Genomic DNA, 16,886 nt, shown 5'->3' with positions numbered 1-16,886 from the left:
AATCCCTTTCCTGGCCAATCACATCTTATTAACACTCTGTGCTTAACATTTGCAGTATTTTCTGTGACTGGAAAAATGCTTTGTTTTGTCTCCCTGTTGCTAACATTTTCTTTTTCCCTTATGATTTGAACTGACAGCAAAGAAAGCATCCAAGTTTCGTGACTGGTTGGATTGCAACAGTATGGAAATAAAGCCAAATGCAGTTGCAATGGAGATTTTGGCATACTTAGCATATGAGACTGTGGCACAGGTAAGGAAGCATACCCTACAGGTTGTTAAACAGTAGTTAACAACTATTCTAGTTAAACAGTATAAATTGGTAACTCTTGGATATACTTCAAACTCAAGTGACTGTGTTGTAGGCACCTTTGGAAGCAAGCAGTCACTACTTCAGCTAACCAAGTTAACAGAATTTCTATCTGTCTTTCAATTTACTATACGACAGATGAGTGCTATACTGTATTCATCCATCTGATACACAAATAGAAATGTTTTCTAATGCTTACAGAGGAGTGTGGAGTCCAGCACGAACTTTATTCAAGTCCAAACTGAAACCACATACTTCACTATGTGACCTTTGGCAGTGCGCTGGGGTTCATTAAACCCTATTGCACAATTGGATTAAAAAGCAGGATTTCCTGGAAAACAAAATGTTACCTTAGTGCCAAGCCGAGCCCTCTTGGGTAGATAAATTACTCCATATATTTACAAAAGTGGAAAAGGACAGTTCCTTAGGCTAAAATATCTCAGTAATTTTGTTTTCTACTGAGAAATACTAAGAATAATGTGCCTCAACCCACAACTCCTATCTCTCTCCTTCGTTTCAGTTGCATTCATAGTGAGTACCATGTCAGTAAGCCTACCTATTTAATATTAGCTCTTTTTCCTCCTGCAGTTGGTGGACATGGCCCTTCTGGTTAAACAGGACATGGCTCCTAAGGCTGGTGACCCCTTCAGTCATGCCATATCTGCCACTTTCATACAATATCACAGCTCAACTGAGGTAAATGTTGATTTCTTATATATTTATATAACGATTATTGCAGGGGAGTGAGAATAAATGCATTTTATATTTTAGTATTGCTTGTGTTTGGTAGTCTGTTGCATTCAGTGTAGGCGTTCTTGAAATCTGGTATTGGCATGGTCTTCTCTTATGGAGTTTACCAACATTGAAGTTACAGATGTAAGAGGAAAGACATTAAATCATAGCTCCAAATGTTAAATTCTTAGCAGCATCTTTATATTTAAATGTAACTTCTCTTTCCTTGGGTGGAAATTCCTCTCTCTCTATTGCAGATTGGGATGTTAAAGTTCACACCCATACTTGTCAGCAGTAGGTGACAAGTACAATAGGTGCTGTATGGCATGCATTGCTGCGATATAGATATTACAGTAGTTGCTAGAATTAGCGAACTTAATGCTGTATCACATCTATTCTAAGAGTAAATCTAAGAAGGCAATAACTCTGTTATTTGATTATATAATGGCTGTTTGATGTCTTGTTTTGATAGCCACATCTCTTAGGGCAGGCTACAAGTGTGAAGACCAGTCTTGACTCTCCTGAAAATACACCACCCCCTACGCCTACCCCCCCAGCTCCAGCAGGACAGCAACATCTTGGGAAAACACCATCAGGAGCCCTGGGGAATGGAGGAATAGGACAGGACTCTACCAAATCCAAACAAAGGAAAAGAAAAAAGGTATTTGGTGGAGAAGCATGAAAAAAGGCAAAGAAACCAAATCATGAGGATGTAATGTATATAATTTTAAATATTAATTCACATTAATTGTAAACTATATCAGAAGTTAACCACCAATGTTATAGTAGCGGCAAATATGTTTAATATTTTTTCTGTCAGAACTAAGGTAAGACTACTCTGTGTTTTGTTGAGGTGACAGTTGCTGCTTCTAAGACAAGCTTCTCCCCTACAGCTGCAGCAGTAGGCACCACTCCAAATAACCAACCCCTTCTCTGACAGTAGCAGCTAGCTTAGGTTTTGAGGTTCAAAGTATAAGCAAAGTAGGCAAAGAGGTTGTTGCGATTGTCTTGCTCTCAGCAGCCTTAGGCAGCTGCTTTCTTTGCCTATAACAACGTTGCCTGATCGCCTTCATTTTTATGCCAATTGGTTGCATTCAATCTAAATATTTGTTTACTTTGCATAAAATATGGACATCTCACATTCAGTGTATGAAAAGTAAATATTACAATTCCTGTCGTCTGTTCTAGATCCTTGGTATTGTATGTCTATGTCTATATGTACCTTAAAACCACAGGGGAAATAGATTTGATTAAATAAACTGGTTAGGAAGCACTGTGTTAGTCACTTAGGGTGTTGTGGGGTTTTTTTTTGTTTTTTTTTTTTAAAGAAATAAATGTGATGGCAGTACTCATTTTGCTGCACAACAATGGAATGACTTATGATTTTTTCATGTGTGTTATTCTTTTACAATCAATATTTATTTTTCATGGAATTTTACTAGTAATTTTTATGACAGAAAAAGATTTATTTTCTCCTTCAGGTGTCACCAGGGCTTTGGATAATCCCAGTATGTTCATCTTTGTCTCTGCCCCTCTTACATTGTATTCAGAAAGCTGTTAGTGAATCCTAAAACCTTTCTGAAGATGTTTAGACTACTTTATCCTCTTCCTTTTTTATATTCCATTTGAATATGTTTTGCTTCTCTGGGCGATTTCCATTATTATTCCTAGGAACAAGAATTTAGATGGAGGATTAAATTTTTGATACATTGTATTTCACTAGTTTTATGAGTTTATTTAAAATTCCTAGTGTTTATCTTAATGCCTGTTAAAATAATTAAATTCTAAAAAGTGCACAGTTTTAATGAAATGTTCCCAGGACGTATCCAATTTGGCTAGGTATGTACTAGATATAACTGAGGCATTCAGACAAATGATTTAACTTGGTGAAGAATGTTATTCTTAGTCCACAAAGGCCCATTCCAGCAAAAAATATTTGAGTTTCACATTCCGTTACGAATGTCAATCAACAGGAAAGAATCCACCATCTTATTATGAATAATTCTGGGTATAGGTACGTAGGTTTCAGTGGACTCGGCACTCCTGAAATTTCTCTTGTAAAAAATATCGCGAGTTTTAAAGCATTGGTATGTAGTGGAAAATATATGGGGAAAGCTTGTACATGTGTACATTTAATTTCAGTGTATAATGTAAGTTTTTGTTCTTGTTTCATTCACTAATACTGTTTTCATGAATTTATTACCAAGCAGACATCATTCTGGTAAGTCACCTGAATTCTGGCAAGCAGCCACATCTGGATGAAGCCTAAATCAACATCACTGTTTGACTAAAAAGAAGAAAAGAGTAACTTTTTCTTTTAAAGTCTTGGGGATGCTTTTGTAAAATCAGTGGACCGGTAGCAGTAAAGTCTTATTTTTCTTGTTTAAGGTTCATCATCCAAAAAAATTATTTGAAATTAGAAAACATTCCAGTTTGAGATAATTAAAATATTTTTGCATCCCTCTAACATCATAACGTCACATGTTTCATCTTCAAATTTCAATCTGATATTACTCAATGGTGATTTTGGTGTCAAATTGCTTTCCACTTTGGGTACTTGTTCAATATTTTCCCCACCCCTTGACATCATAATGAAAGCCTGAAATGTTTTAAAAATAGTTTCTGTGGTTATTGCAGTATGACTTATATGACCCTTTCATTTTAGTTAGAACATTTGCTGCTCTTTTCAATTGCAACATACAGCAGCACTAGGTGAAAGATTTAAGAGGACAAATATGGTGTTCTTTGGGTCTCTTAAGCAAAGTTCATGTAAAAGTCCTCTTTGATTTGTTAATAGCTTTTTTTCTCTAATGTAGTGTGTGGCAGCAATGATGTGTATCCTCAGGAAAAAAAAATTGGTCCATTTTATAAAGGTTTATTTTCATACTTTATGCACTGTAGGTCTGTTGTGTGTTTTTGATTTAGTAACAATTTATGTGTTTTTCTGTTGCAGAGCACTGCAGCCTGTGGTATAGAGGCTCAAAGCGATGCCATCCAGCCCAGCCACATCAGAGAGGCCATTCGACGCTATGGCCACAAGATTGGCCCCCTTTCCCCATTCACAGTACGTAATAACAGAGTTATAAAAAGTTATATTTATAATCTTAAAGAACTTTGATTTTCAAGTGGTCAAATGAAGAAGCTTTGGAATTGTTGAGAGCAATTTGTGGTGACTGTAATTTTCTTTATAAAAGTGGCATAATTCTCTTGGGAAATAAAACTTAGTAATTTCTGTCTCTTTTTGGAAAGACAAAAAAGTTTTTTTTTCTTTTAAATATTATTTTCTTTCAATTACAAATTATGCTTTTTTGTTAGTGCTTGAATTTTCTGTTTTTGCAAAGTTTAGGTTTACAGTTATTTTAAATTATATGTATTCCAATATGGTGAGGAGCACTTTATATTCTAAAATTAGTTGTGTGTTAGATACTGCGCCTATTGGAAGCTGAACTCTCAAGTGACACATTAAGGGTTGGAGAAAGAAGAGATTGGTTTCTTTAGACAACTTTGAACCTCAACTAAAATGTAATAGAACTGAGCTTGTGGTAAAACACTGATGTGTTATGAGGTTTCGCCATCATTTTTTCTATGCAAATGGCAATACCATTGTCCAGAGCAGTCAAACAAATTCTTTATTTAAATTTCTTACCTGATAAAAAAGTGTGAGTAGTCTGTCTCTGATGTCATAAATTGGGATTATTTTCTATGAACTGTTGTTTTATGTGGCATATATTCTTACTTAGCTCAAAAAAAATACATTTAGAAAAGAATGAAAGTCAAAGAAATTATTATAGAAAAAACATACTAGACCTCAGCTCTGAAAAATCAGGAAGAAATTTTCCGTTTTTGCAGAGGTTTTAGAAAAAAAAAAAAAAAGATTCTGAATCTGGAGGAAATTCATCTCCATGAAAATTATATGGAGGAGCATAAATGTCAAGGAAACAGTAGTACTTGACCTCAGAAGGTAGGAACAGAAAAAAGTAAAAGAGCATGTGAAGTTATAATTTTCTTAGTGTTAAAACTAAGAGCAATACTTTTATGAATGGAACTGTATGTCTGGGCTATTGTTCTCTTTACATAATTTTACCTCTCTCCTTTGCCACTCACAAATGCTAGACTAATATCATGTGAAGCGCACAATAGAATTTCTAGTTCAAAACAGAGAAGAGTTTTTAGCAGAAGTTTGCAAGAGATAAAGCAAAGAACACGGTGATAGCTTCTGAAAGCAAATATATTTGGTTTTATTTTATTTGGAAAGAACTCTTATAAACAATTACAGAAAGGTAAGTCTTCCTCCCCCAACTATCACTAAAAGGCAATGTAATTATTAGCCAAACTATAAGATTGCTTTGCAACCATGAGGTATAGTAAAATACTCTATATTTTTCAGTGTCCTGCTAACTTGTGAATTTCCCAAACTATACAGCTAACTGAATAGTTTAATTTCTTGACTTTATCTTCTGACAGCATGGTTAATATGATGATCAAATCTTGTTCCTTCTAAACAAGCCAAGAGAGAGGGAATCATGGGTAATCTTGTAGATATATACAGATGTTGCAGAGCTATAATACTGTTCCTTTTTTGATCAAAAATTTCAGGAAGAGCATTATGAAAGATATTATAGCGTATGCATTTAGATCTGCTGATTTGCCCACTTTTCTTTTCACTGCTATCAATCACAGCTGTCCAAAAAGTAACTACCCCAAACTTCCCATAAGTTCCTTACAAATGCAGAAAGCATGGACATAGACAGATGCTTCCTTTGACCCTACCTTTTCCTATTGCCAGACTCTCACTGTTGATTTAAAAAATATTCTACGTAGCCATTTTGAGCAGTGCTGCGGCAACATTTCTTTTGAACTAACTTCTGCTTTCTCCAATTGCCACTGCCTTCACAATAGTTTCTTTATATATTTGCATGACCTCGTAGACTTGATGACAGAACCAGGAGGAAAAGTGGCTTTACTTGGTGCACTTCTTGTGACACTTAACAAACTGCAGGTTTGGTGCTTGTAAGAGCTGGAACACAACCACAGTTTATGCTGGTGTCCATCCTGTTCCATATTTTCCTGCTTAGCATGCAAATGAGAAGCATGTCATTGTGTTTAATCCTCTCTCTTTTATCCATCGTGTTTTATCCTCTGAATTCTATCCTTAAATCAGATTTATTAGATAATTCTAATATTTTTGACTCTGTAAAAGGTGACTTTGATGGGCATCTTGGCTTGAGAGTTTCATTTCAGAAGTAGTGTTCTGACTAGTAGAAGCAGCATAGGATCCCTAATTTTCCCATCAGAGGATTTAGTAGGATACATCAGAACTGGTAAGAACCAGTAGTAATTATCTGAACCTTGGTAAATTGCTTTCTGAAAGTGGACTTAAGCTCAGAATATTACCAATACAGATAAACATCTGCCTGTAGAAGTGATTGAAGACTCAGCCATGAGATTATTTAAACTTAGATTCCCAAACTTGACTACACTGAAGTACACACAAATGAGTGTCTGAAGGCAAGCCATCATAACTGCATTGTGTAGACATGAATTGCCATTGTTATTGTGTCTGAAGTCTTTTCCCCACCAGTAGCACCTTTGCACTTAACAGTGAGGGAGCTGGAGCCAGTTTTTACTTCAAGAAAACTTGAATGTTTTCTTCTCAGATTCTGACTTTTTCTGAAAGCTTTTCAGGGTGATGTCTAGGCACTATTTGAGGTATACTCGTCAGACTTGATTTGGTTGCTTAAAGATAGATGCTGGAATAACTGGCCTGATTTGCATTTTTAGCCCAGGAAGACCTTCTCTGTGATACTTGTCATATCCATCAGACAGCTGCAGATCCCTTATTTGAGACATCCCATATCTCTAAACTTAGGCGTCTGAATCTTTAATGTTACCCCATAGTTCTCTTGTTATTATTTTGGGAGGGAATGCAGTAAACAGCAAAAACAAGAAGAGAAGTTATTCTTCAGAAATGAGAATATGGAAAGATTCCACCATGAGTCAGGAAAGCTAGAATTTATTTCTGACAGTGGCATGGATGACTTATGTGGCATTATTATGCCAATAGGCATACTTAGATTGGAATTTAGACTAAAACCTTTAAAGCCTAACTTTACAGCTGACTTGCATTTCTTCTGTATGCTTCAGGTTCTCAGCATCCTGCAAAAATGAGTTCTTACAGGTCTCAAATCAAGACTTCAAACCAATGACGTCTATTAAAAATTTAGATCTTCTTTCTGCCTCTGTCTTCTGTCTGACAGTGAGGATTATAATTATTTGGCACCAGAGTTTGTCCAGAGATGAATTTATAGGGTTGTTAAGATAAAGCCATGACATGTCTGCCAAAATATTTTTATTATAGAAATATAAAGAAATTTCATTCAGTGAAGCTGAGATTCAGTAAATAAGACTGAATTTAACACCTGTTGAGTAAGACTGGCATTTATCTACTAAATGATTCAGAGAAATATTGAATGTTCATCAATAGCTATGTGTCATTAGATTCAGTGAAGTCAGGCTTTCAGGTGTTTCCACCCTAAAAACTAACCTCTAAAGGTCATGTAGAGAAGTTAGTAATAAAAAATACACCATATTCTCTTCGATTTCTCATAAGCCTGCTATCTTTCTTCCACATCAGAATTTGTAATTAATAGGTGCCCTCACAGAGTCTGTTGTAAGTGAGAAAGGATTTTTCTTCATGTACAGATATTTCACACTAAGTTTTCTGAGTTCTGTAATAAGAAAAAAAGGTGCAAATATGTTTGTTGTATAGGAAGAATGTATGATCAGTCCTAGAAACCTAACTGTGAACTTAATTATCCGAAATAACATAACATGTTAGGAACATACAGAAAGTCTCATAACAGGATTATTAGGCAAAATAAGTTACCCAAAGCGTTCAAGAACAATTTTCTTAAAACAAGAAATATACTGTTCTGAAAAATTCTTGGATGTATGTCTATTCAGCATTAAGGAGGATTTACAGAAGAACCTTACCCTCACTTTAAGTTAGTAAGAAATAATGGACAGCCCTAGACTATTTCTTCATTTTAAATAATTTCTATCTCATTGCAGCCAGTCATACGAAGCAGAGAGCAAACATTTTCTTTTTCGTTTGGGAGATTATTTTTAATTTAAGTAGAGTTGGCTTTTGGCTTTTTGCCGTGCTGTCTAATGTGAGGCATTCAGTGGTCTCCCTGAAATTCACTGTGTATCATTTTTAGTGTTTATGATTTAACAAAATCGGTTTTAGAAAGACTTTATCATCAGTACAAATGGATTTAGTTTAAATATCAGTACATCTGGAGAAATGACTAGAAAAATCTGGTGCTGCAAAGTATATGATAACACCTCTCGATTTAAGATTGAGAGACTAAAAAATCAATGTTCTGTGTATGAAAAATCCCATTCAGATGATAGCATTTCAATCCTAAAGCAGATAAAATTCTCACAGCCTTTCTATAAACATACAGATTTTGTCAATACCAGTCTTTTGTTTTTTCTCTGCCATATAGTTTTGAATCTTCTTTTTTTTTTTTTTTTTCCCCTCACCTGTTTATTGTTTCTGAAAGTGGAGTGGCAGGCTGCTTTATTGTACTCTTCTGGTATTTTTAAATCTTTTTTCACTGACCTGACTTTATCCTGCCAATATTTTTTATTTTTCATTTTTTATTATGTGACCGTGCCTTCTTTCAGGGCAGCATTAAGCTGTGTCACACTCCCAGGTTAAGTCCCATGTCTTGAAGGAGAGGAATCTCAGCTCTGACAAGCCAGGACTCTGCAGTTCTTAGACTAAAGCTAAGTTCTGCACTGTTGGAAAGTCACCCTCAGCAGAGGCAAGACCCTTACAGGATTACAAAAACATTCTCCACGTTCAACATCAGGCTCCAAAAATGTGAAAAAGCCCTACATTCCTTCTCCTGTGTGAGTTACAAGAAGGGACCTGGCACTCTTTAAGATATTAATGACATGGTCATCAGTGATGGTTCATTCAGATTTGACCCAGATAGTCTCCAAAAGTTATTTGAATCGCTCGCCATGAAGACTATGATACGTGGTCCTTGATTCTGCTACTCTGAATAAAATTCACTTGTTTCCTTGGCACAGTTCAGAAGAGGATCTGAACTGGTAAGAGAGTGTTCTCTTGCTCCTGTATTTACCCTACAAGTATGCAGCCCTCATTGTGGTGTGGGTTGTTTGGCTTTTCCTTAGACTGTTTTTCCGTTCCTCAGTCATTCTGCTGACAGCAGAGCAGCCAGGTATGCTAGATCAGAGGACCAGGAGCCTTACACACATAGATGTTGGTTCTAATTTTGTCTTGGCAGCAAATTGTTTTTTCATCAAGAAATTTCTTTGTATGGGGGACTAACTTTGGGATGATTGCATTCAATGTGAGGTTCAGTTACGGGCAGGCTGAATTTTTGCCTGAGCACCATCAGTCATGGTATCGTATTGAAGCATCATATTGGAGGAGACAGATGGGCGGACCTCATAAGGCTGGTTCCGTTCCAGGAGTTTTCAAAATCAACTTTGCATTTTAAATTTAAACAAGAAAGCAGTTGTTTTTATCCAGGATCCCTCTCAGATCTCTTTTGCTGGTGTAACTCTCTGGTGTTGATGCAGATCTTATCTTCCAGGTCCTCACATGGGATTCAGGAAGACAAGTCTTCCTTATATCATCTCACAACTAGAGGACCAGGTTGTTTTCAGTGTTAGGGCTCTCATTGCTTAGCTCCTTTTTCACTCTTCCTACGCATTACTACTCCAAAGGATTAAAACAAGCGAGTTTGCTTTTCTCTACTCATTCAATTAACCTTTTTCATTCTTAAAGTCTTTTATTTTAAAAAGGTGAAAGACTTTCTATCAGTAACGTTGCAGTGCAATTTATGGCTGTCTCTTCACGTCACACATCTTTGGATGTTTTCCCAGTATCTGATTATTATCTGATTTTCCGTCTGATTTTCCATTTCTTTCTTCTAGCTAGAAAACTCATTCCCTGGCAGCTTTGGTTCAAGTACTAACTTTCTGAATGCAGCAGCCCCATGATGACTGCCAGTCCCTCTCTTACTGCATCTGTCCCTGAAAATATCCCTTCTAGTGGTTTCAGTAAGATCAGGGGAAGGTTTAGATCCTTCTGATACAGCTTTTCAATATGAAACCATTGAGAATACCTCAAACTTCTATCTAAAATTGAAGTTTTGCACTATCTAGGAAATACACATAGCCTATGTCAAATGGTTCCTAGGTTCCTATTCCTGAGTTCTGAAGAAATGCCGGTATAGAAAGCATGGTTATAAAAAGATCTGCTGGAAGATTGCTAATATATCTCATCCATGTTTGATTGGACACATGCCACCAGACCTCAACATCATCAAAGCATATTTGTTGTAGAAGTAGTTCTTTATATAGTTTATAGGGGGCTACTGAGTGCTTCACCTATATTTTTACCAAACACTACAAAAATTACGACACAGTGGTCATGGTAATTGGATGAAAACGCAAAGGTTTGCTGGTATGTGTGGGTAGAGAACTAATTTGTTGAAGCTGGGTGCTGTATGAATAAGCCCTTGAAGAAGGAGAGGTTAATTTTCTGTAATTTATTTGCATATAGTTTGGTTGTATATTTTCCCATCTTCCCATCTCCTAATTTCTTTCAGACTTCCAGGTAGAAGAGCTTTTGTGGCAGCTTGGCCAATGCAAAAAATAGTGAATAATGTCTATGATTTCACTTGACTGGGAATGATAGCTGAACAGTACATCAGAAAGGAGTCCTTCCTGCATACACCAAGAGTCATTTTGTAGTTGGCATCCAGTGTTTTATTGGATATGAATCTAAGGTTGCACTTACTGTGTGTGGTTAGTGCAGTAGAGTCCTGGTGTGCTTTGCGTCTTGGTTTCCCAGGAGAATCCAGGTACATTTCCTAAATGCAATCTTACTGGGTTAGTGACTGTTTAGCCCAGAATCAGTGATGTCACCATCTGAGAATTAATGTAAATTGTTCTGAATGAAAAAATAAATAAATAAATTCAAGACTGTCAGGTAACAATTAGTTTTGTTAGATGGATGTTTTATACAGAAATAGAGAAATTAAGTATTTTCAATTATACAAGTCATAGAGGTGAACAGTACTAGTAGCAGAAACAGTTGCTGTGGTACTTAGTTTTTTATAACATCATTGTTACAGACTTCTCAAACTGCCATTTTTTTGTTGTTAACATCCATGCAAAAGTTCACTTGACTTTACTGGGGTAATATCTGACGTGCTGTGTTTGGCAATTTTCTCTGAAAGAGTCGCAGTGCAGTGTATCTTAGGTCTGTGACACCAGAAGGAGGGACAAGAGAGAGGGAAGGGCAGAAACAAAGCAAAATTTCTTTGAATATTCATCCCAGGATGCTGTTGACTAAGAGAAACCCATGCCATATGGAATTCCTCAAAGAACATGTGGCTTGTGGATTTGCATGTCAACTGGCTGGTCATGCTGACTGATTTTGGTAGTTAGGAAACCAAAGCACTTTATAGGATAATGGATGTTCTTTGACTCTGTGCTTCTAGGTATATGAAAGGGAATTTGGGAACTTACATCCAATATGGGAATTCCACAGTTTCTAGGTTTTCCACCTGAAAGTCTAGGATCTTAATAAGACTCCTGCCAGCTTCATTCTTTCAGGTTTGAGAATGAGTTGACCCTGGTTGACCTATATTCAAAATGTTCCCAAGTGTTGCAAGCCTCTGATGTTGTGTTCTGGTGCACTTTGAGAAATATGTGCTAGAACCCTGCTATTGCTGAGTTGTACTGATGTGATTCATGTTCTGTATTTGATTTCACCAAATCTTGCTAGTTTTGAGTAGCTGAAACTTAATGGAACTGGGAAGAATCACATTAGTTTTAGTTACGAGCTGCAAGCATATTTTCTTCTAGAAATGACTAGATTTCTGGAAGAAATTATGTGAAGAATTTTTTTTTTTGTAGAACATTTCAAAAAGCTGGAGAAATGGAAAAAATGGAGACCCTGACTGTAAGTACAAGCTTTATCATTTACTACTACAAAACTCAGCGCCATACGTACAGCATTGTGATTGTATTCTTGATTAAAATTATATGAGAATATTTTGTAACAGCAAGCACATATTTTGGGGGGATTATTTTCTCAAGAAGGTTATAGCGTCTTTGTCAAGCACCAGCATTGGTATTTTCTGATATCTTTTCTTTGTTGTTTTGTCATGGTTGTCCTTGCTCTTCCATCCGAGCTGGTGATAGGTGTTCCTAATAAGGCAGTTTGGGAAGAAGAGTTTGGCTGTGTAATTTATTCTTTAGCAGCATTTGATGGATGTTGGTTTGGACAAAAAGAGCACTTTGAAAGTTTTATAATCATATGGTAAATGGGAACTAACATTAAACTAGTGAAAATGATCCATTTGCATTTGTTTTGACCTTAATAGCTATGTCAAAATGACTAACATAATTAGAGCAGTTAGGTTTTGTCTCCAAGTGCAAGCCACAATGGAAAGCAGCAAGTGTACTCTAGATTCTTCTGCATTGTATCATGTCTAAGGTAGTCTAGACATATATTTTATCCTCATATTCTCTTTTGACAGTATTGGGTGGTGCTTACTGTTGCCTACTTTAAAGCACGGTCCAGACTTTCAAGGAGCAGAGATATACAAAATGGGTTTTAAAAATAGCGCTATATAATTTTTCAAGACATGAGAGAGAACATACGTAACTCTTCATCATGTGGGATGATGCAATTCTGTCTGTTGTACCTGAGTCTATTTTTCTGTACTCTGTGCATAAAGAAGCTTAAAGAAGACATTTTGTGGCCATTAATTCATTGCAGGCTAAATCTTACTTCCTTGTTCAAGCAAAACTTAATGGGAAATATGCCTACATTAAGATGAATGGACTTTTTATATTCAGAGATGAATTTACTTGTGGCTATAAAATTAATCGATAAGAATGGCCTAATGCTTGTACATAACCTCTATTATCAATCTTTTACACACATTCTTTTTCTCATAATTCATTTAGATATTAGAGGAGTAGAATAATTCTGACTGTCCAGTAGTTAAGTATCAGCTCAGTCTGTCCCAAAAGCTCAAGTAAATGATATTGGTGTTACAGCCCTTTACATGGAGAAAATAACCATACGATTAGGTTATTTTGTGGTTCATTCAGATGACTGGTCTAAGTATTAGGTACATTGAAGTGTGACCTAGAATGAAGGGAGAAGGAGGATTATTTCTTTTATGTGTAGAGAACATTCAGTAGGAAAGCAGTGGGAAGTCTTTTTGAGGAAAATTGACACTCTCTTGTAGCATGACCTGCATCTATCCTTGCAGGATACCTTCCTTCCATATATCCTTGCAGTGACCTTCCTTCACAAAACTTTGGTTCTGGGCTCTTAATTTACACCAGGAGAGCCTCAGTGATTTCAATAAAATTAAGATTTTAAATGGGATCAAAATCAATACCAAACCAAATTCTAATAAGCTGTGTTTCTGTAGACTGGCAAATAATAAATAAATAAACAAAAATAATAAAATAAAAAATCAAAGCAAAATAATAATAAAATGTTAGGTTTAGAATAATCTAAAAATACTGACTGGTAAACTGCACAGTGAAAATGTTCTGTAGTTTTGACTGGATGTAGGTATAATTATAATGTTCATCCAAATATTATTCTAAATAATAATATTCATTATGCCATTGTGTTCACAAAAATATCAAGATGTATATTTTATATATTTCTTACCAGGAATGCAAACACAATGTCTCTAAAGAAATTATATTATTCGAATCAACTTTACTTCTAACACTTGGAGTAACAAGCAATAAATTGTTAATCAGAAATATTCTGTGATCAATATATAGTGATTATCCAAAACCTTGATATAAACAGTCATTAATATCTTGCAATGATTCGACTGGTGAATAATGCACGTTTGTAAATATTATTTGTGACCATGAGAAACAACTCTAGTCAAAAAGATAGCATCCTCTGCTCTGCAATTAAAAAGAAAGTTGTCAGCTACAAAAAAGAATAGGAAAATGTTTCCAAAACGGATTCTTTGTCCCCTCTGGTTTATGCCAGCTCTGAAATGAAGTATTTTCGATGTTTAGCTCAAGAGAAATTGAGATTATAAATGTAAACTGTAATACTGCACAGACCTGTGGAAGACAGTGGCCATTATTCAGCAGTGCAAGTGTGTGTAAATGGAGCATAATGAATGAACAGAGGGTATAACCAACTTTTGTTTGGGTATTTACTTTTTTGGGGAAAATACTCCTTCAGGCCCCAAGTAATTTCAGCATGAAATGACTTGCTAGTCTAAACCTTCTCTTGTTAAAAATTTCAGCCCCGTAAAATTGCATAAGCACCATTAAACAATGAATATTTACAAAGCCACGTTTATGATACTGCTTGTGACATTCCCTGTGTGAAGAACATGTAATGCCAGAGTAAGCTCTGAGCTGGAGACTTGCACGGTTTGGGCCTCAGACAGTCCAGCCTGTACGCTTATATGTTCTTAAGTAATGCATGCAAGTATTCCACATGAACTTCAGTACTTTACACATGCATGTGAATAGTACAGCTTCATGATCAAGTGATGTCCTAAACAAAGACCATTCACTTCTGGTAGTTTAAAAGTGCTCATTATTGGACCTGACTGAGCTCAGGTTTTAATGCACTGTTTAAATCCATTTTTGTTGCGAAAAATACTGAAGTTTATCAAAGCTTTTCATAATTCCAGTTCTAAAAATAATATTAACTCCTCTGATTTTCTCTTGAAAACAAAATTTTTGGAATTTTGTTAGCTGGAGATATAGCAAAGCTGAGCTTGATACTAAAAGGTATCACACAAGTAAAGTGGAAAAAAAGAGGGAAACATTGAAAATATAAAAGATAGTGTGACAGTATGATATTTGCAGAGATAAGCAAGTTAAACAAAGCAGAAAATTCCAAAACGCATGTTTGTTTTAGGTGCCTTAAAAAAAAAAAAAAATCAGCTTCACTTTTGGTCTGCGTGTCACTCTTCTTAACTGAAAGGAATTTCTTTCTGCATACTTCAGACCAAAACAGTAGTGAAAAAGGTTTTGCAATACAATCTTCAATAATTGTTTCAATATCCACAGTGTGGATATGTTACATCTAAATTTTTCTACAACACTTGAGTATTACAAATTTTTGAATACTGTTCCTGAAAGAAATTAGGTAGACTGAAATCGAATCAAACAAAAAATCTCTGATATTTACGGTGTTGTAAATATACTGCCCCTGTTGATAATCAAAATCAATTGATAGTGATTTTGATGAAGTCAGGATTTCATTCTTCATCAGTTTTCAAAATGAAATGTATGTATTTATGTCAAAAAGCACTTGAAAACTTTTCCTTCAGTTATATATTCAGTTTCTGATATATAAAAAGTCAAAATGACACTTTTCTTGTTTCTACTCATTTTGAAAGCAAAAAAAAAAAGTATTTTATTTCATTAAACAGTTATACACTTGTAAAGTCTTTGTCTATACCTCAAGCTATTGTCTGCAGTTATTTGTTATTCTATAGTGTTAACACTGTGTTTGAAAAATATGAGTTATGATTCTATAAAAACAGTAGGAAGTCAAATCTCAGTTTGGAAATCTTGCTCCCTTCCCTCCCAGCCCCCACCCCAAGGTTCCTCCTTGCAGATTTATGAAAGAAAACATTTCTTTCTGTAAAAGGTTTTTGTATGCCAGCATCTGGAAGTGTTTATTTCAGTGGCGTGTAATCTATCTGTGGATTTAGTTAGCACCAGACCCCCTTTTGTGTACTCCTGACTTAAAATTTTTATAAATGATCTTGTTGAATTTGTGCCAGTGTGCACATGGTTTGGCTGATTGCTGCATATATCCTTTACCTGCCAGTCACCTTTGATTTATATTCCTTCCCCTCTGCTTTTGCCTTCCAAAAATGGTGCCACTGAACTGTCCTCTAAATCATCTTATTGGATAAATTACTCCAAGATGAGATGGTACGTTTTAGGCCGGCTCCTAGACAGAAGGCATTCCTATAATCCATCCTTGCCCGCTCTGTGTAGGACCATTCAAAAACAAGAAGGACCAGGGGAAATCAGGCTCCCTCTTCCCCTTCGTCCTGAGCACTATTTCTTCCAGTGCTATTCAAAAATGCAGAATTGGACGTTTGATTTATATAGCTCTTAATGCCATTTGAAGACACATAAACAGTTTGAGAATCTTTCCGCATTCTCTCCTAAATTAAATTCTTTGTGATATGAGTTTAATCCTAAGAACATGGTTATATGGTTTTCTCCCAGGAAAATTAAAGTGTAAAAGAATAGCTTATTTAAGAAAATTTTAAAGCATTTCATTTGGAATAGGTTATACAATATAGATGACAGTTCTTTCCATGATAAAAATCCCTACTGGTTTCCTTAGCTAAATAGCTAATACTCCTTCAGAATAACAACGGTTCTGTAAGCTTTACTTAATGACATTACTAATTTGGAGAGTTTTATGAAGTTTCCTGGAGAAAAGCAGGTGGCTTGGCAGTAATTTAAAAGGTTCACAATTTGTGGTAGCGGTTTCAGGGGGTTTCATGTTTCTAAAGAGGGAGACCAAACTGCATATTGCTTAAGAGTGTCTGACACAATGATGTATCATTTTGGACTAAGTTTCCAGAAGTTCATTGGTCATTAAATGTGCTGCTTGACTTTATATTGCAGTTTCCCAGCTGTCTCTACTGGGGGTAATCCTAACGCTCAAGCAGAATTTATTAATGAAGGCATAAGCTTGCAATCCTGATGAAACAGTAAGTTGCCCAGATGAGTTTATTAAACAGGAACATAGATT

At 35.7% G+C, this 16,886-nt stretch overlaps 1 protein-coding gene across 6 annotated transcripts in view; it reads left to right on the top strand.

Annotated features, from left to right (window-relative positions):
• Positions 1–16,886, top strand: part of SUPT3H (SPT3 homolog, SAGA and STAGA complex component) — a 280,990-nt gene that overhangs the window by 219,711 nt on the left and 44,393 nt on the right. For 4 of the 6 annotated variants that reach the window (XM_083829800.1, XM_083829802.1, XM_083829799.1 and 1 more), the window contains exons 8-11: positions 138–250; positions 896–1,003; positions 1,512–1,700; positions 3,993–4,103. In XM_083829800.1, the coding sequence (XP_083685926.1) occupies positions 138–250; positions 896–1,003; positions 1,512–1,700; positions 3,993–4,103 (521 nt within the window). Of the gene's footprint in view, positions 1–137; positions 251–895; positions 1,004–1,511; positions 1,701–3,992; positions 4,104–12,007; positions 12,054–16,759; positions 16,846–16,886 lie in introns of all 6 variants that reach the window. The other 2 variants (XM_083829797.1, XM_083829798.1) reach the window with 2 other exon arrangements.

The sequence above is a fragment of the Anser anser genome, assembly GCF_964211835.1.
Source record: "Anser anser genome assembly, chromosome: 3".
Taxonomy (NCBI): Eukaryota; Metazoa; Chordata; class Aves; order Anseriformes; family Anatidae; genus Anser; species Anser anser.
Note: the sequence above shows the minus strand (reverse complement) of the source record. Positions and strands in the feature narration are given on the sequence as shown.